At 45.1% G+C, this 18,674-nt stretch overlaps 1 protein-coding gene across 6 annotated transcripts in view; it reads left to right on the top strand.

Moving 5' to 3' along the window:
• The window catches only part of ubr5 (ubiquitin protein ligase E3 component n-recognin 5), a 31,178-nt gene that overhangs the window by 10,006 nt on the left and 2,498 nt on the right, over positions 1-18,674 (top strand). For 2 of the 6 annotated variants that reach the window (XM_030783361.1, XM_030783358.1), the window contains 42 exons: positions 1,194-1,405; positions 1,665-1,781; positions 1,885-1,995; positions 2,194-2,348; positions 2,525-2,642; positions 2,905-3,089; positions 3,195-3,304; positions 3,921-4,033; positions 4,548-4,691; positions 4,856-4,967; positions 5,057-5,211; positions 5,656-5,853; positions 6,095-6,305; positions 6,548-6,674; positions 7,129-7,280; positions 7,407-7,502; positions 7,795-7,918; positions 8,038-8,135; positions 8,299-8,453; positions 8,650-8,741; positions 8,869-9,015; positions 9,257-9,375; positions 9,601-9,727; positions 9,862-9,991; positions 10,337-10,497; positions 10,776-11,015; positions 11,257-11,380; positions 11,498-11,609; positions 12,087-12,218; positions 13,190-13,447; positions 13,760-14,028; positions 14,427-14,659; positions 14,852-15,085; positions 15,368-15,441; positions 15,903-16,075; positions 16,211-16,324; positions 16,589-16,806; positions 16,917-17,037; positions 17,157-17,502; positions 17,919-18,006; positions 18,125-18,269; positions 18,467-18,597. In XM_030783361.1, coding sequence (XP_030639221.1) covers positions 1,194-1,405; positions 1,665-1,781; positions 1,885-1,995; positions 2,194-2,348; positions 2,525-2,642; positions 2,905-3,089; positions 3,195-3,304; positions 3,921-4,033; positions 4,548-4,691; positions 4,856-4,967; positions 5,057-5,211; positions 5,656-5,853; positions 6,095-6,305; positions 6,548-6,674; positions 7,129-7,280; positions 7,407-7,502; positions 7,795-7,918; positions 8,038-8,135; positions 8,299-8,453; positions 8,650-8,741; positions 8,869-9,015; positions 9,257-9,375; positions 9,601-9,727; positions 9,862-9,991; positions 10,337-10,497; positions 10,776-11,015; positions 11,257-11,380; positions 11,498-11,609; positions 12,087-12,218; positions 13,190-13,447; positions 13,760-14,028; positions 14,427-14,659; positions 14,852-15,085; positions 15,368-15,441; positions 15,903-16,075; positions 16,211-16,324; positions 16,589-16,806; positions 16,917-17,037; positions 17,157-17,502; positions 17,919-18,006; positions 18,125-18,269; positions 18,467-18,597 — 6,481 coding nt within the window. The remainder of the gene's footprint in view (positions 1-1,193; positions 1,406-1,664; positions 1,782-1,884; positions 1,996-2,193; positions 2,349-2,524; positions 2,643-2,904; positions 3,090-3,194; positions 3,305-3,920; positions 4,034-4,547; positions 4,692-4,855; positions 4,968-5,056; positions 5,212-5,655; positions 5,854-6,094; positions 6,306-6,547; positions 6,675-7,128; positions 7,281-7,406; positions 7,503-7,794; positions 7,919-8,037; positions 8,136-8,298; positions 8,454-8,649; positions 8,742-8,868; positions 9,016-9,256; positions 9,376-9,600; positions 9,728-9,861; positions 9,992-10,336; positions 10,498-10,775; positions 11,016-11,256; positions 11,381-11,497; positions 11,610-12,086; positions 12,219-13,189; positions 13,448-13,759; positions 14,029-14,426; positions 14,660-14,851; positions 15,086-15,367; positions 15,442-15,902; positions 16,076-16,210; positions 16,325-16,588; positions 16,807-16,916; positions 17,038-17,156; positions 17,503-17,918; positions 18,007-18,124; positions 18,270-18,466; positions 18,598-18,674) is intronic. The other 4 variants (XM_030783363.1, XM_030783362.1, XM_030783359.1 and 1 more) reach the window with 3 other exon arrangements.

Below are 18,674 nucleotides of genomic sequence, written 5' to 3'. Positions count from 1 at the left end.
ACACACACACACACACACACACACAAGCACAAACCCTCTGTGTCAGCAGTTTAGACTAACTTGTGATGTGGTAGTCTACTTACATAAAGAGGGCCTACCTAAGTCCACATATTCTTAGCTTGTTAACCATCTAATTGTTTAAAATAGGCACAGTAACCTAACTGAAATAATGAAGTGAATTTTTCAGAGTAATTTTACACTATGTAAGATGAGCTCTGGTTTACAGCAGTCCACCACTATACAAGGCATAATGTGAGGGGGTGCAGTATTTAAATGAAACGATAAACAGTTCTTTATTCAGTTCCATTGGGTGACATAGAAAAAAAATAGGATTATTTGCACCTGCCATGAAGACTTGCATGTCTAGGCTTTATATCGACTGTAGTTTTTGGCCATCAGCCTTTGGTTGCAGTAGGATCAATGACAAGGTGTGGTCACCATTGAGTAATGATTGTGTGTACGCGCGCGCGCGCGTGTGTGTGTGCGCGTGTGTGTGTGTAAGAGAGAGATAGTGTGTGTGTGTGTGAGAGAGAGAGATGTCTGCTGCATGATTAGAGTTGTTGCACATGGTGAGCCCTCTGAGAAAGGCCCGTGAGGCCCTGTTGCAGACCTGGGGTTCAGTCTGATCACAGACCCAGTAGTGCACATGAGAAATCATACCCACCCTTTACTGGACACCTCTGCCATAAAGCAGAAACCATTCAGTCGTAAACATGTCGCAGGTGCTGTGCTGACAAACCGTGACTGTTAATGTCAGTTCATTAAAAAAAAAAAAAAAAACAGCTTGTAATCAGGCTCTAAATATGAAGGTGAACATCTTTGTTCACCTGTTCTTACTAACTGACTCCAGCAGTCATGGTTGGTTAGATCAGGTATTGCATTCGTTAAAGAATGATATTGGCTTTGTACTAGTTGGTGTTAAGCAAAGAGTTACCAAAAAAACAAATTTTGCATGCATATATATTTATATATATATTTTATTTTATTTTACCCCCCACCTCCCCCCTCCATCTTTTCTTTTGTTATAATCATGGAGTACCTCGCATTTCCACATGTGAGAGTAGACACAAGTGTTGTTTGTCATTCTTCAAATTGAATTAGTTGATATGAAAGAAAACTCATTATTATGTCATGGGTCTTTCCCAGAGAGTGGCTTACTTTTATCCCACTGGTGTGACCCTATTGCATACCAGTTCTCCTTCTGCCCTTAGAGCGTGACTCCGAGCTGTTGCGTGAGAGGGAGTCTGTGTTGAGGTTGCGTGAGAGGAGGTGGCTTGACGGCGCCTCCTTTGACGCCGAGCGTGGTTCCACCAGCCGTGAGGGCGAGCCCAGCCTGGACAAAAAGAATGTCCCCCTGCAAAGCCCTGTCTCTCTCGGAGAAGAACTGCAGTGGTGGCCTGACAAGGTTGGGCGTCCACCATAACGTTTCTTGAACCTCAGCTGTTTTCCCTGGGGCAGCAAAATCATGATACATTGACTCTGTACATTTTAAAACTGTTAAACTCCTCGTATTCATAAACCTACTCTTTGACTGTAGCCGTGGGCTGATGCAGATGATGCTTGTTACTTGTCATTGATACATGCATCCTAAGAGTTTTGCATTGTTGCAGTTGGCTGTAGATAAGTTATTTAAAATATTTCTTTCTTGCTGAATGATCTTGAAGGATGGCACACGGTTTGTGAGTATTGGAGCACTGTACTCTGAGCTTGTAGCAGTGAGCTCCAAGGGAGAACTGTACCAGTGGAAATGGAGTGAACCAGAACCCTACAGAAATCCACAGGTAAAGACTGTAAAATACCACAGATGCCTTACAGGCACAACAGATGAGTTGTTTTGTTTTGTTTTGTTTATTCGTACTACAAATCGTTATCCTCCTTCTCCAGAATCCTTCCATCCACCACCCTCGTGTGTCCTTCCTTGGCTTAACCAATGAGAAGATCACCCTCTTGTCTGCTAACAGTATCCGAGCCACAGTGGCTACAGAGAGCAACAAGGTATGATAAAGTTGATTTTATTGATGTTTTATACCTTCTGATTGTGTTGTTTACATTGACTCGTGGAGTATATATACATCTATCTATCTATCTATCTATATATATATATATATATATATATATATATATATATATATATCTTGGATGTAGAAGTGCAGACATAAAGATTAACATGGTTTAAACCTTGCGGTGCTGTAGGTGGCGACATGGGTGGATGACACACTGAGCACAGTGGCGTCTAAACTGGAACACGGAGCCCAGACCTTCCCAGAGCTGCAGGGCGAGCGTATAGTCTCCCTACACTGTTGTGCCCTCTACACATGTGCCCAGCTGGAGAACAGCCTTTACTGGTGGTGAGTATCATAGTTTATATGTATGTTAGTGACTTTCTTAATCTCCAGCAGTCTGGATGTGTGGTATACAAATTGTACGTATAAGTACAAAACGAATGGACCCGCTGATTATGTGTAGATAATATTCTCTCTTCCCGTGCACTAGTGCCTAACAGTTGGTTTTGACTGTCCTCTAGGGGTGTTGTGCCTTTTAGTCAACGAAAAAAGATGCTTGAAAAGGCTCGGGCCAAGAACAAGAAGCCAAAGTCCAGTGCAGGCATCTCCTCTATACCCAACATTACTGTAGGAACTCAGGTGAGACAACACATGAACGTTGACTGTAATGATGGTTATCTGTCATGTTGCCCAAGATCCTTCTATAGCTGTCAAGACAGTTTGTCTCATTCTCTCTACACATGCTATGAAATGTTTATTGTTTTATATTCAACTGGATCAGCCTCAATGGATAATACAGCTGTTTGCTTTTTTTTATGTAATATATCGTTTGTTATTTACAGTATACTATTTTACAAATGATGGTCCAATGATATTTATTATTTGTCTTCTCGCTGCCTAGGTTTGCCTGAGGAATAACCCGCTTTACCACGCCGGCGCAGTTGCCTTCTCCGTCAGCGCTGGTATCCCCAAAGTAGGTGTGTTGCTTGAATCTGTGTGGAATATGAATGACAGCTGCCGTTTCCAGCTGCGCTCCCCAGAGAGCCTGAAGAATATGGAGAAGAGCACCAAGACCCAGGAGACAAAGTAAGCAAATGGACTACGATTCCCAGGATGCCTTTTGTGTAACATGAGCGTGCTCGATGAATTGCGTGTACATGTGTACTTGTTTTAATTGGTCTGTGCTTTCAGAACGGAAAGCAAACCAGAGCTGGTGAAGACTGAGATGGGCCCGCCTCCATCGCCAGCTTCGACTTGTAGTGACACATCCTCCATCGCAAGCAGTGCCTCTCTTCCCTACAGTATGTTTCCGTCTGTTAGCACGAACTCAGTGACAGTCCCACAGACACTCTCTGTTTAACCTGTACCAGATATACCAGTTCTGGGTATTTTACTTACTTTTCCCCCTTTGATTAATAGAAAAATATAGGCCTTGTTGTTTACTTTACTTATGTTTGTCACGCAAAAATAGACACAAACAGTAACCTCCTCAGTAGGGTAAAAATAAAAATATATAATAAAAAACTGTTTTTAGTTGTACATTTCACTCATGTATTCATAGTCTAGTAATAGGAACATGATTATGTCTGTAATGATTTGCGTTAGACTAGTCAGACCAGGAATCTTTGGTCATTTTTAACCCTATCAAATAACTCTGGTAATTGGCTAGCTGACTGTGGTTTGGAGTCCAGGGGAGCACTGTCGGTGAGTTGGTTAAGCTTTGAAGCGGTGCGGCAGAATGTGGTTGACTAATGTCAAAATACTCTGCCATTTTCCGACCTTTTGGAGTCGTTTGGATATAGTTCGATTTCTACAAGGTATTGCCAGATGTTTGACTGGGGAGTGCTATCCTCCCAGTTTCCTGTGCGGTGCTGGTGCTGGAGTGAATATACTAAGTCTTTTTCTGATGTGCTCCAGAGCGAAGGCGCTCTACTCCAGCTCCTAAAGAAGAGGAGAAAGTGAACGAGGAGCAGTGGCCTCTGCGAGAGGTCGTATTCGTGGAGGATGTTAAAAATGTCCCTGTGGGAAAGGTGGGTGCGGCCGCACTCCTCATCCAGCTTGCTCCAGTGGAAGCCTCTTCTTTTCTTTCTTTCTTTTTTTCTTTTCTTTCTTTTTTTTTTTTTAAATTATTATTCATTTGTATGTTTCAATGAACTGTTGTAAATCATTCTTTTGTAAAGCAAATTGTAAATTGCTTATCAAGATGATTTGGATTGTTTAGCACGATATTTTGAAAATTGTTGAAAAACCTTTTAAAGTTGAGATTTCACATTTCTAAAGCTGTATTTTTGACTTTTAAAGAATACTGAACTGCATGTTGAGTAGTATGGAGTACTTCTGTCGTTACTCCTGTCTCTGACGTGTTAAAACTGTCATCAGCTCAATGTAAAAGTAAAGCATACTTTGTTACAGTAAAATGATTGTAATGTTTTGCTGCTCTTGAAATGTATACTGTTTTCTCTGTGTGTGTTCTTGTTTTGTCTTTGTGTGTGGTGACTGGTTAAAGACGCCTAATTTGCAACAGCTTTCTCTTTTGAACTCAAGGTGCTAAAAGTCGATGGTGCATATGTTGCTGTGAAATTTCCAGGGACGTCGAGCAGCGTGAGCAGCCAGAGTGCAGCTCCCACTGACTCTGACCCGTCCTCACTGTTACAAGACTGTAGACTCCTCCGAATAGATGAGCTACAGGTACCTACACACACCCCAGCACTCACAACACTGAGTACACTAGTCAAAAACTGCGCCGAAGGCAGGATGTGCGTTCCTCAACAAATCATTTCTGTAAATGACAGGTCGCATTGTTTGGAAGCTGCAAAACCTGAATGCTTTTTTTTTTCCTCCCTTTTTTACAGGTTGTTAAAACTGGTGGAACTCCAAAAGTTCCAGACTGTTTTCAACGCACACCTAAAAAACTTTGTATCCCAGAAAAAGCTGAAATTCTAGCTGTTAATGTTGACTCCAAAGGTAAATGAATTATAACTGGAATGATTATTTCAAAATAGGTCTGAAAATGTTTTTTTCTAATTAATTCCCAATGGTTGTGGTCTTTGCAGGAGTTCATGCAGTGCTGAAGACAGGTAGTTGGGTTAGGTACTGTATCTTTGACTTGGCCACTGGCAAAGCTGAGCAAGAGAATCATTTCCCCACCAGCAACCTGGCCTTTCTCGGTCAGAGTGAGTGTAATGTCGCCATATTCACTGCTGGCCAGGTAAATCTCCTCATCTTTATGACTATATGATTTGCACGTTCTTAATATTGACAGCACATAAACTACCATGGGATAGTGATTGTCAAAATCTGTTAGTTTAGGTTTTTGTCCTGGAGGATGGCATTTATTATTTGGTATTTAATCCTTATGCGACATAATTGACATCTTTTTAACATCATTAAAATTCTTGTTTTTACTGAATTCTTAGAAGGTTTGACGACAAAGACATATAAGAGGCAGAGTAATACCCTGAGGCTAGACCTGGGCATAGATTATATTGAGTGTTTTGCTAAGTTTCACGGAGGAAATGAAAGGATACTTAAAATATCCCCATATTAAACATGCAGTAGGCCATGACAGCTGCTTCTGTTTCCTTTTTATGCTGACTGAAGTTGTGCTTTTGAACTTCTGCTCAGCTTGTTTTTCTGCCCGTCTTTTATTCAGGAGAGCCCCATCATCCTGAGGGATGGGAATGGCACCATTTACCCCATGGCCAAAGACTGCATGGGCGGAATACGAGATCCTGATTGGCTGGACCTGCCGCCCATCGCCAGCCTGGGCATGGGAGTTCACTCTCTCATCAATCTTCCCAGCAACTCCACCATCAAAAAGAAAGCTGCTATCATTATCATGGCTGTGGAGGTATTACACAACATGACTCATCTCAGCACTGTCAGTAATCGCCAACCTGGAAATTACCAAACCTTCAACAGCAGCCCTTACACAGTAGACTGAAGCCATGGCTTGATAGTGTTTTGCCTTTTGTATGACCTTTGTGTCATGGTCTGCATCTAGAAAGCAGTGATGACATTTGCTGAGGTCTGTTGATTGCCTTTGATGGTTGATTGATGTATGTGTGTGTGTGTGTGTTTGCGTGTTGCAGAAGCAGACGCTGATGCAGCATGTGCTGCGCTGTGATTACGAGGCGTGCCGTCAGTATTTGGTGAGCCTGGAGCAAGCCATGCTGCTGGAACAGAACCCTCATGCGCTCGACGCCCTGCTGAGCCATCGATGCGATGGCAATCGCAACCTCCTCCATGCCTGCGTGTCTGTCTGCTTTCCTGTCAGCAACAAGGAGACCAAGGAGGAAGAAGGTAAAACTGAGTCAAGCTGCATCTATACTGATATGATTTATACTGATATGATTTTACTGGTTCTGATTCAAATCCTGTGTGTCTATGAATGGAAGCATGCATCACCCTGGACCAGAGTCTTGAAATTTGTTAAAAAAAATAAGGACTCACAAAGATTGAGACTCTTGTTGTTTTTTCCCCTCTGGAATGTTCTAGATGCTAACAGTCTGCGCGGTTCTGTGTTTTTTGCTTTTGTCCTGCAGAAGCTGAGAGGTCAGAGAGGAACACTTTTGCAGAGAGACTGTCTGCAGTGGAGGCCATTGCCAATGCCATCTCTGTGGTCTCCAGCAACAGTTCTGGGAACAGGACAGGATCTTCCAGCAGCCGAGGGTAACTGTCAGCTTAGTCTGCTCATGCGGTTGCTCGTGTGTGATTGCCTTGGTTGTCTGGATTGAGACATGTGAATGGCAGGGTTCCACAAAGCTCCGCAGGAGGATGACTCTCCACCCTCATTCTGTTACTGTCAACACTCTTGTGTCTTGAATAATAAATGTTAGCCACTCTGTATTCTGTAGTACTTAATGTTAGCCACTCTGTATTCTATAGTAATACTAAATATCAGCCACTCTGTATTCTGTAGTAATATTTAAGGTCAGCCACCCTGTACTCTGTAGCAATGCTAAATGTTAGCCACCCTGTATTCTGTAGCAATGCTAAATGTTAGCCACTCTGTATTCTGTAGTAATGCTAAATGGTAGCCACTCTGTATTCTGTAGCAATACTAAATGTTAGCCACCCTGTATTCTGTAGTAATGCTAAATGGTAGCCACTCTGTATTTTGTAGTTTGCGTCTCAGAGAGATGATGAGACGATCGCTTCGTGCTGCGGGCCTTGGCCGCCACGAATCTGGCCCCTCTTCCAGCGATCACCAGGATCCCGTTTCTCCGCCGATCGCGCCTCCAAGCTGGGTCCCAGACCCTCCTCCCATGGATCCAGGTAGACTCACCAACCCTCAAAAACAAACAGCCCGTGAACCATGTCAGACAATAATAACCACCCCATTCCATTGCATGGCTTGTGTTAGCCTAACCTCTGGCATCATGTTAACATCCTCTCTGCTAGACGGTGATATTGATTTCATCTTGGCCCCCGCCGTAGGCTCACTCACCACAGCTTCCACAGGCACCAGCCAGGGGCCCAGCACCTCCACCATCCCAGGTGAGCCCTCCATCACCACGACATACGACAGCACCGAGCAACCGTGCCGGCAATTAATCATTAACTTTATCATTAACAACTGAAACGGTATCCGATTAGATATTTGTTTGGGATTTTCTGTCACCTCGGGAATTGGATCATCAGTAAATCTGATGACATGCCTAACATAGACTTGCAGTGGCTTCACTATGGGAATGCTGCATCTCCAGCCATTCAATGCATCTTGTGTTATCGGTGTAAGATCCGGTTTTGTATGTCTTTATACTCATTGCTCACGAACCTCTTTTTAAAGGCCCGTCCACCGAGCCATCGGTCGTGGAGTCTAAAGACCGCAAAACCAACGCTCATCTGATCCTCAAGCTGATGTGTGACAGCGTGGTCCTGCGACCACACTTACGAGAACTCCTCTCCGCCAAGTACGTGTTTGAGATCACCCTCGAAGCTCTTTGATTTGACATCACTTTTTAACGCTGCTGTATGTCTGTTAAAGTTAAGAGGTTTTGTATTGGGTGCTGAGAGATGTGCTCTCTGACAGGGATGCTCGTGGAATGACCCCATTCATGCTGGCAGTGAGTGGGAGAGCTTACCCAGCTGCCATCACCGTTCTGGAAGCCGCCCAGAAAATAGCTAAGGGTATGTCCTTTAAAGGAATCTTATTCATTAAGACACACGTGTCGTCGTGGCCAGTGAGTAAATTACTGGTGGACCTTTTTTTTTTCCTCCTCGTAATGCAGTTTCCCACACAGTACTTGATGAATCAGAAATGTGACTCGGAGCCTTTGTGTGTTTTTTGCAGGTGAGTCGGGTATCGGAGAAAAGGAGGATTCAGACTCTGTCTTTATGGAGATGATCTGTCCGCCTGGCACCAATCCGGATGATTCCCCTCTTTACGTCCTCTGCTGTAATGACACCTGCAGCTTCACCTGGACCGGTGCAGAGCACATCAACCAGGTCAGCTTACACATGCACGCACACCTGCACGCGCACACACACACACACAGACAGAAGCATTTTTAGGCTCTGAGGCCCTCTGACAAATCTGCTTTTGATAATCCCACGCATGGAAATTTGCAAAAGTTCAACTGATTTTAACCTTGAAAAGCCTGGTATGTTATAAAGAAACTGACTGAGTGTGTGGTGTCTGTAGGACATTTTTGAGTGCAGAACTTGCGGCCTGCTGGAGTCTCTGTGTTGCTGCACTGAGTGTGCCAGGGTATGCCATAAAGGCCATGACTGCAAGTGAGTACATTACAATGAGCCAAACTACAAATCAGCTGAAAATTCTCTGAACAAAAATCAGTTGTCAAAATATCAGAACGTACGGTCAAGACTTTGAGAGCTTTGTTTTGTTACTTTTTTCCCTTAGACTGAAGAGAACCTCTCCCACGGCTTACTGCGACTGCTGGGAGAAGTGTAAGTGTAAAACGCTTATTGCCGGACAGAAGGCGGCTCGTCTGGACCTCCTCTACAGACTGCTCACCTCCACAAACCTGGTTACTACCCCCAACAGCAGGCAAGTCGCCCCAAACCGGCCGCTCCCAACACGATAAACAAAGCATGTCCGTACACGGCGGACAGCAGATTCACAACAGAGCACCAGCAGCACTGACAGGTCACCGTTATCGCCCACCGCAGTGACAGTTTCACTGGCCGTGGCCGAGCAACTAGACACACGAAATGGCTCTGACGGAGGTGGTTTTTGATCTGTTTTGACAGTCTGTTTCTCACTAACTCTTCTGCTCCTCTCATCGCAGGGGAGAGCACATCCTGCTGTTTCTTGTTCAGACTGTTGCTAGGCAGAGCGTGGAACACTGCCAGTACCGCCCGCCGCGAATAAGGGAAGACAGGAACCGAAAGGCTGCGAATGCAGAAGGTCTGTGTGTGTGTGTGTGTGTGTGTTTGCTTGTGTCAGGCCTCTCCAAAATAAATCCCAAGAGAGAGTGTAGTTCTTAAAACCGGTTATGGTTTCAGAAAGAAATTCGTAGTTAAAGAAAGCAAACGTTACTGACGCTGTGTATTTAAATAAATTGTCTAATACACCTGTTTTCAGCTGATGTTGTACTGAAAGTTCAACACGAGTTATGTTTATCTGTCTCAGACTCAGACATGCCGGATCATGACCTTGAGCCTCCACGCTTTGCCCAGCTGGCCTTGGAGCGTGTGCTGCAGGACTGGAACGCCCTCAAATCCATGATCATGTTTGGCTCCCAGGAAAACAAAGATCCGTGAGTGGCCTTACCACAACACCCTTATCGCAGCAGGAACTTAATAATGAATGACCTTTAGTTGACTTTACCCTAGACCTAGACATCATGGGCTTTGTTTGTTTGTTTTTTTTTTTGTTGTTTGTTTGTTTTAGACTGAGTGCCAGCAGCAGGATCGCTCATCTCCTGCCTGAGGAACAAATGTATCTTAATCAGCAGAGTGGCACCATCAGACTGGACTGTTTCACTCATTGCCTCATCGTCAAATGTGCCCCAGACATAACAGTAAGTCACATCACTAAACCAGACAGCAGCCTTCACAGGCACGGATTTAAAAACATCATAGGCAGAGCGCCGTCGCCCAGAGAACACTTGCTCAGTGGAAGATCACTATGGTGTGAAAGCATTAATGCATGTTGATGCGCTATAGGAAGGGTCTGTAAACAGCTTGTCCTCTCACAAGATCCCCTTAGCTAGGTTTCATTGACTCTGTTGTAAATTTTGAATTACTCAAGAGAGAGCTGGTGAAGGCATATCATGTGATATGCGTGACTGTCCACTCACATTGGGGTGATTTTTTTTTCCATCAGCCCACTGATATCCTGACCTGTTCCTGTTTGTCTCCTGTAGTTTATTGACACTCTGCTGGGCACTCTGGTGAAGGAGCTGCAGAACAAGTACACTCCTGGCCGTAGAGAGGAGGCAATCAGTGTGACCAGGAGGTTCCTGCGTTCTGTGGCCAGAGTGTTTGTCATCCTCAGTGTGGAGATGGCCTCGTCCAAGAAGAAAAAGTATGATGGAGGCTATGTTTTTTCCATATTATTTCATGATTAATCCCACCAGCCTGGCTGTGTGGTAATAAAAGAAACTTTGATATTCATGGATGTGTTGCATAATATAATACGATGCCCATGCATGACCAGCTACAACACTGAAACCTGCAATGAGTTTAGTTTCGAACAGAATGAGACTGTAACTTTTTTTTTTAACTCAGTTTTAGTTATGGAATTCCTCCACTGCCTGCAGATGCTCATCTTTTTTTCTTATCCGTGTCCTCCTTTTTCCACAGTAACTTCATTCCTCAGCCGATCGGGAAATGCCGGCGTGTGTTCCAGGCTCTGCTCCCCTATGCGGTCGAGGAGCTGTGCAACGTGGCAGAGTCGCTCATCGTGCCCGTGCGCATGGGCATCGCGCGGCCCACGGCACCTTTCACTCTGGCCAGCACCAGCATCGACGCCGTGCAGGGCAGCGAGGAGCTTTTCTCTGTGGAGCCTCTGCCCCCGCGGCCCTCGCCAGACCAGTCCAGCAGGTGAGTCCAGCAACAGAGTTCTGGTTGTGACAGAATGGGCAAACGTGGCTTTTTATCTTAACGTAACACTGTAATGGAGACTCGTTATTGCAGTCATAGAAAAGCACTAGTCACTCTCTGTGGGTCATCTGATTCCTGGGTCATCGTCATTTTATGTGACCCTCAAATGACGCATAAATGCATTTTTGGTCTGTTATGGTATTTGTGACGGCCACGCTATCTGTTGGCTTGTGCCTCTCAGCTCCAGTCAAACCACCTCCTCCTACATCATCAGGAATCCCCAGCCTCGCCACAGCAGCCAATCCCAGACGGTCCGAGGACGAGACGAGGAACACGATGACATCGTGTCTGCAGACGTTGAAGAGGTAAAGAATCTCATTAGGCTCAAGCTTTCCGTTCCCAGTCCATGTTCAGCGCACAGTCCTGACTTTGAGACAGAATGAACCAAACTGAACTGTACTGACAGTTGTGCGTATTTGCAGGTGGAAGTGGTGGAGGGTGTTGCTGGGGAGGAAGATCACCATGACGACCAGGAGGAGCAGGGAGAAGAGAATGCAGAAGCCGAGGGGCAACATGATGAACATGATGAAGATGGTGAGATTGGTCAACTCTGTGTATTGCCTGAGACTCCTCTCCTGTACTTTTCCTCAGTAAATGTTTATTAATTTAGTAACTGGTGTTACTTAAATAATGTATAGTAAAAAATGTAATCTCACTGACTAGTGGAAGTATCTGGAAACACTTGCTTTCAGTTTATAAACTCTTTTTTTGGACTGGTACACAGTTGAATTGGTTGTCCAGTTGTCCTGATTACCAGAGCCTTTCAGTAGATTCCTCTGCCAAGAGCTCTGATTGATAAAGTAGACATGACCATGTCTTGTACTGTCTGCTCTTTTAATGTTGCTGATGTGTACAGTACATACCCAACTGTTGGAGTGGCAGTTGGAGTGGTTTGTTAATTCAGAAATGAAAACAAGCAGCAAAAAGGAATCAGAACAGGAAAAGGAGTTCCTTCAGTCCGAAAACCAAAAGAGCAAGCACTGAATCATGTGATGTACTCTCTCCCTCCAGGCAGTGACATGGAACTGGATCTCTTAGCTGCAGCAGAGACAGAAAGTGACAGCGAGAGTAACCATAGCAACCAGGACAATGCCAGCGGACGTCGAAGCGTTGTCACCGCAGCCACCGCTGGATCTGAAGCAGGTACTTCAAAGGAAATTTTTTTTTAGTTGGTAATGGAAGTTATTATTTAAAATCTGATTGCCCTCTTTATGTCTTCTTTCCCTACGTATCTGCAAATGAGAGACTGGGTTTGAATTAGGTCAGCCTTTCTTTAGATGTCTGCTCGAGAGAAATTTTTAGCTCCCTCATTTAGAATCTGTAATTGGGGCCTGTATCAGAAGTACTTTAAGATTAGTGAACTTCAGTTCTGATTGTAATGCTGTTAATACCTCAGTATGTCACCCTCACCCCTCCAGTGAAAAGCTCTCAGTAGCTCTTGAATGAATTTTTAGACCAGCTAGTTCTTAGATCAACGCACACTTTCTCATTTACAGGGAGTAGGGTGTTGCTGGCATTTCCTATGTTTGGTATGGGCTCTTCTTTATTCTAATGCACATGTCAGGAAGAGAATGAAAGTGTTCACAGTTTATCTGAAGACTTTTCCCCAGCGTAGAGTTCAGTTCCTTCATCACAGTGTTGTTTGTTTCTGTTAACCAATAATAAAAGTCAGACTCTTGGACTGAGCTCTTAGAAAACGTGCACACATACTGTTAGACCTCAAACTAATCGTGTTGGTTCTTATTTAATCCGTTTGTTTTTCTCTCTTAACAACCAAATTAACTGACTGAACTTGTTTTGTCTATTTTGCTTATGCTTATCGTTTCCTACACCTAACAAACTTAGTTTATTTAACCACAGGCAAACACAGGGCCGAGAGAGATTTGTGGGGGTGGTTTTTTTTTTGTCTAATGTAAGAATAATGAAGTGAAGTTTTTGTGATTCACGGGATTAACTGAGTTATCGTCTGTGAGTTTTAAAGTGGTTGTGGTGACACTGAACACTAACCAGCACTACGCCCAATGTGACTTACATTTCTCAGTATTGACCCTACCCCTCGAGCTTACACACACTCTCTGTGTCTTGAACTCTCCCTCTCCGCTGCCCTCTCCAAGGTGCCAGCAGTGTCCCTGCCTTCTTTTCAGAGGACGACTCTCAGTCCAACGACTCGAGTGACTCAGACAGCAGTAGCAGCCAGAGTGACGACGTAGACCAGGAGACCTTCCTATACGACGAGCCCCTGGAGAGGACCACAGGGGCCGCCCATGCCAACAGTGCCGCCCAGGCCCCGCGCTCCATGCAGTGGGCCGTACGCACCACACCCAGTCAGCGTTCTGCTGGAGGAACGCCCTCCAGTTCCTCTACGCCTGCAGGTCAGAGACTTATACAAGAACTCTGAAGTAAAGTAACAGTCTCAGAAGATCTTTGGTTTGATTTTTTTTTTTTTACACCACAACAGTGCAGTACTGGTGGCACTTTCGTGTATTTGTATTGAATCTTGGATGTTTTTGGATCAATTGATGCATCACTTCAGGTAGCAAAAGTTGAATGTTTTTGGTTCATTTTGTAATGAATATAGTCCAGGGCCCAGGGTTGTTGAGTCTGTTGTGAGGTAAAAATGTTCTTTACATGATACCTCTTTTTCTTTGATGTAATTTGTAACATAGCCGTGAATTGTTTTCCAGCGAGTTCAACAGGCCTCATCTATATTGACCCGTCCAACCTGAGACGTAGCAGTGCCATCAGCACCAGTGCAGCTGCAGCAGCTGCGGCCCTGGAAGCCAGTAACTCCAGCAGCTACCTGACTTCTGCCAGCAGTCTGGCCCGTGCCTACAGCATCGTCATCCGTCAGATTTCCGACCTCATGAGCCTCATCCCCAAATACAACCACCTGGTCTACTCCCAGTACCCGGCTGCAGTCAAACTCACATACCAGGATGCAGTCAACCTGCAGGTGGGTTTGACCTCAGGCCTGGCGCTTGAAGTCTGTACAGAACGCAGTCTGCTTGTTGAAGTTACCTTGCAGCCTAATACAGGCATGATAAACCCAGAGGCTTTGGTGTGCTGGTGCACTTCCTCTGACATTTTCTTTGTTTTCTGACTTGTTAAGTCATAGGATAATCTGTCTGATGTCATGTAATCCTAATCTTGTTTTAATTCAGTCAAAATGCTTTCCTGTGATTTGTTTTCTGAGGCATGTGTACCACTTCAGCCATCGTAATTTTGCACTATTAAAAGTGCCACACTGGCCTGTTAAACCCAAACAGCTGTGCGTAGCATGTTCTTAATATCTTAAGTGTTGGATTATAGATCATAATTAATCTGCTTTGTGTGGTGCTTTTCAATCCTCAGAATTTTGTGGAGGAGAAGCTAATCCCAACCTGGAACTGGATGGTGTCCATCATGGACTCCACAGAGGCGCAGCTGCGCTATGGCTCAGCACTGTCCTCTGCAGGTGACCCTGGTCACCCCAGCCACCCTCTCCACGCCTCCCAGCACGCTGGCCGCAGAGAACGCATGACCGCCCGCGAAGAAGCCAATTACCGTAACCTAGAGGGCCGCAGGTACGCCACAACCACAGCAAGGTACTGCAAAACAAACCCGCCCAGGAAATCAGTCAGTGTCCACAAGATTGACATGTTTTGGTTATTGAGTTGACATGTTTCGAGCCGTTTGTCTTTTTCACTGAAGGTCTTGATTATCCATTGTTTGTTTTAAACAGAGTGACACTGATTGGATATTTCCCTGACTCGCTCGTTGTTTGTTTTTTTTTTTAGGCGTGCTGCCACCCTGCTCACGGCTCGGCAGGGTATGATGTCAGCGCGCGGTGATTTCCTGAACTACGCCCTGTCTCTGATGCGCTCACACAATGACGAGCACTCGGACGTCCTGCCCGTGCTGGACGTGTGTTCTCTCAAACACGTGGCCTACGTCTTCCAGGCTCTCATCTATTGGATCAAGGCCATGAACCAGCAGACCACGCTGGACACCCCACAGATTGACAGGAAGAGGTGGATAACTCACTCTTCTGAAATAAACCGTTGATAGTGCACTTAAAGTCACACTAATAAAGACTTATGTATATTACTCTAAATATTGCCTTAGATTGAAAATACACGGGTGAAAAGAAAGGCTGTTTTGTATTAAATGTTTTGTGATGGGCGATGCCATGAGTTCTAAGCTTTGAGTTAGCAGTCTGTTGAAATGCACTGGTTTTGAAACAAAACCTGATGACATGGGGTCCTGAAATAGCTTTGAATGTTTCATGAACAAATGTATCCTCTTATCTTCAGGAATCGAGAGATTCTAGAACTGGGTCTGGACAACGAGGATTCAGAACATGAGAACGACGAGGACACCAATCAGAGTGAGTCTTCCACATAAACTGTTCTTGTAGACCTTAGGAAAAAAAAAACATCTTGTGATAATTTATTTCTTTTGTCCCATGTTTCATGTTGTCCCATGTGCTGAAAATGTGCATGTAGAAATAATAGGGCCTTATTGTTATGTGAAGTACTGTTAGGGCTTCTAGGATTGGAGTACAGACGCAGAAGAAGGGCAGTTAGACAGAATCGCAGCAGAAAGAAGCAGACAGCTCTCAAAGGTATAAATCAGATAAGTCAGATTATTAAAAAGCTCTGAGTACAGCAAGAGAAGTTTTTCTGCTGAAGGTAAATAAAATGAGTGTTAGTCTCATGTATCTTTATTTTTTTTCCAGTACTTCAGCTCCATCCAAATCTCCTTTTGCTGTTCACTTAACTTCAGCACAGTCTTCCCTGTGTAAAACCAAAGAATGGGTCTCAGTGTTTGTTTTTTGTCGTCCCATAGGCTCCACTTTACAGGACAAAGATGAGGAGACGGTCCCAGCCGAAACAGGCCAGCACCACCCTTTCTTCCGCCGCTCGGACTCCATGACCTTCCTTGGCTGTATCCCCCCCAACCCGTTTGAGGTGCCTCTGGCCGAGGCCATCCCATTGGCAGACCAGCCACATCTCTTACAGGTGAGCCTTCATTTTACAATAGCCCAGCTTGTCAGTCATGGTGAACTTCATCTTTAAGCAAGCCTTGCAGTTTTTGTGTGTCTTTGTGCCTTATGAAATGTGGAAATGTCATTTTGATTTCCTGTCACCTCACAGCCAAATGCACGAAAGGAGGATCTGTTTGGACGGCCAAGTCATGGCCTCTACTCTTCATCGTACATGGCAAGCAAAGGCTTGTCTGACCTGATAGTGGACAGGAACTGCCTAGAGGTAAATATGGACTTTACTTCACACGCAATTTGGTTTTCTGAGCCTTTAGGCCTGGGCTAAGCTGGTGAGAGTTTCATTGATGTGACATTTTCTGATAACAGGGTTATTAATTGGCTGAGTAAAATAATTAATTGTTAGATAAAATCATTTTCAACTTGCTGATAGGAAAGTTGCTGTAAATCTTGCAGCACTTCTACAGAGGACTTACAGAGAACTTTTTTACTCGGAAACATCAGAGTGAAAAGACTTTAATCCTTCTCACAGATTTTACCCACTAAGATGTCCTACTCAGCAAACATGAAGAACGTTATGAGTATGGAGTCTCGCCAGAGGGGCGGTGAAGAACAGCCAGTGGCAGAACAGGAAATGGACACCTCCAAGCCAGGCCCCTCCCCCCATGATCTGGCCGCCCAATTAAAGAGCAGCCTTCTCGCCGAGATCGGTCTAACTGAGAGCGACGGCCCACCTCTGCCCACCTTCATGTAAGGCTTCTGTTTAGGATTGTTGAACCAAGGAGGATGGCTACATTTACATTGTCCATTTCAGCCAACTGTGACTGCGACTAAGTACAAATTCTCTGTCTTGTCTTCAGTCCCCATTGTAGTTTCATGGGCATGGTGATCTCTCACGACATGCTGCTGGGACGCTGGAGGCTCTCTCTGGAACTCTTCGGCAGAGTCTTTATGGAGGATGTGGGAGCAGAACCTGGATCTGTGAGTTAAACATATCAGAGCAATCTTCAGCAGAATGTTCCTCTTACACTGTTCACAAATGTATGGACTTTTACTGTTCTTGGTGGCCTCATGTTCCATTCATCTGACACCTGTTGTAGATTCTGACGGAGCTGGGAGGCTTTGAGGTGAAGGAGTCCAAGTTCCGTCGGGAGATGGAGAAGCTCCGGAACCTGCAGTCGCGGGATCTGGCCCTGGAGGTGGACCGCGACCGCGACCAGCTCATCCAGCAGACCATGCGGCAGCTCAACACTCACTTCGGCCGACGCTGCACCACCACGCCCATGGCCGTGCACCGCGTCAAGGTTACCTTCAAAGACGAACCAGGCGAAGGCAGCGGCGTAGCGCGCAGCTTTTACACGGCCATCGCCCAAGCCTTTCTCTCCAACGAAAAACTGCCCAACCTGGACTGCGTACAGAGCGTCAGCAAGGGCATGCAGGCCAGCAGTACGTGTTAACCGTCTTTTACTTTATAATCAGCAGAGTAACAGAGGATAACACAGGGGGGAAAAAAAAGTGTCATGTGAATTATTTAAATTAAAGCAGAGTCATGAAAGTAAACGTAATAGTTGATGTTTCAGAGACTTACATTAACACATTGCTTTAAGGATGGATGCACGAGTACTCATCCCACTAACCTTGACTAACATGACATGTCCTTGATTAAGTATGTGAAACTTTTATCTGTAATTTTATGCGTTTGTAATGTCTGCGGTGGTGACTGTTTCTGCTGAAGCTTAAGTTGTTCAAGGCCTCTTATTTGAAGGGAGTTGAGGGGTCTGTCTTATATAAGTTGCTGAACTGAAGCCAAGTAATTGGATTATTTGGATTTGAGACACGTCCTTTTGTGCTTTGGTTTGCAGACCTCATGCAGCGTCTGAGGAACAGAGACAGAGAGAGAGAAAGGAGAAGCGGAGGATTGAGAGCTGGATCCCGTCGTGACAGAGACAGGTGAATAATAGCACGGCCTCGGGTTTGATAGATGCAGATTAGTCTGGAATTGTGCTGACCGTATGTCCCACCTAAAGCATGCAGATCTCTGATGGTTATTCCTGCTGTGCTGTGACAGGGATTCGAGAAGACAGCTGTCCATTGACACGAGGCCTTTCAGGCCTGCATCAGAAGGGAACCCAAGCGACGAGCCCGACCCTTTACCTGCCCACAGACAGGCCTTAGGAGAGCGGCTCTACCCCCGCGTGCACGCCATGCAACCGGTACAGAGAGAGCACTCTCAAACAGTACACGCTTTAATGAAAGAGCCCCGGCAAGGCTTATCGCATTTATTTATTTTTTTTAAATAATGCCAAAGTTGCATTTCCTCTCTTCTCTAAGGCACTTTAAAATGTGTTAGTTTTGTCTGGATATGACAACACAAGAGAGCTGAATTTGAGGAATGTGTTTCTGTCTCCAGGCTTTTGCCAGTAAAATCACAGGAATGCTGCTAGAGCTCTCCCCAGCTCAACTGCTACTGCTCCTGGCCAGTGAGGATTCACTGCGAGCCCGAGTGGAAGAGGCTATGGAGCTCCTTATTGCACATGGAAGGTACATCCCTTTCTCACTCTCTCCCTCTGACTGTCTTTCTTTCACGTCCTCTATAACTGCTGTCAGACGAACGCTAA

This window comes from Chanos chanos, chromosome 8 (assembly GCF_902362185.1).
Source record: "Chanos chanos chromosome 8, fChaCha1.1, whole genome shotgun sequence".
Taxonomy (NCBI): Eukaryota; Metazoa; Chordata; class Actinopteri; order Gonorynchiformes; family Chanidae; genus Chanos; species Chanos chanos.
This window is presented reverse-complemented; position numbering and strand designations above follow the sequence as displayed.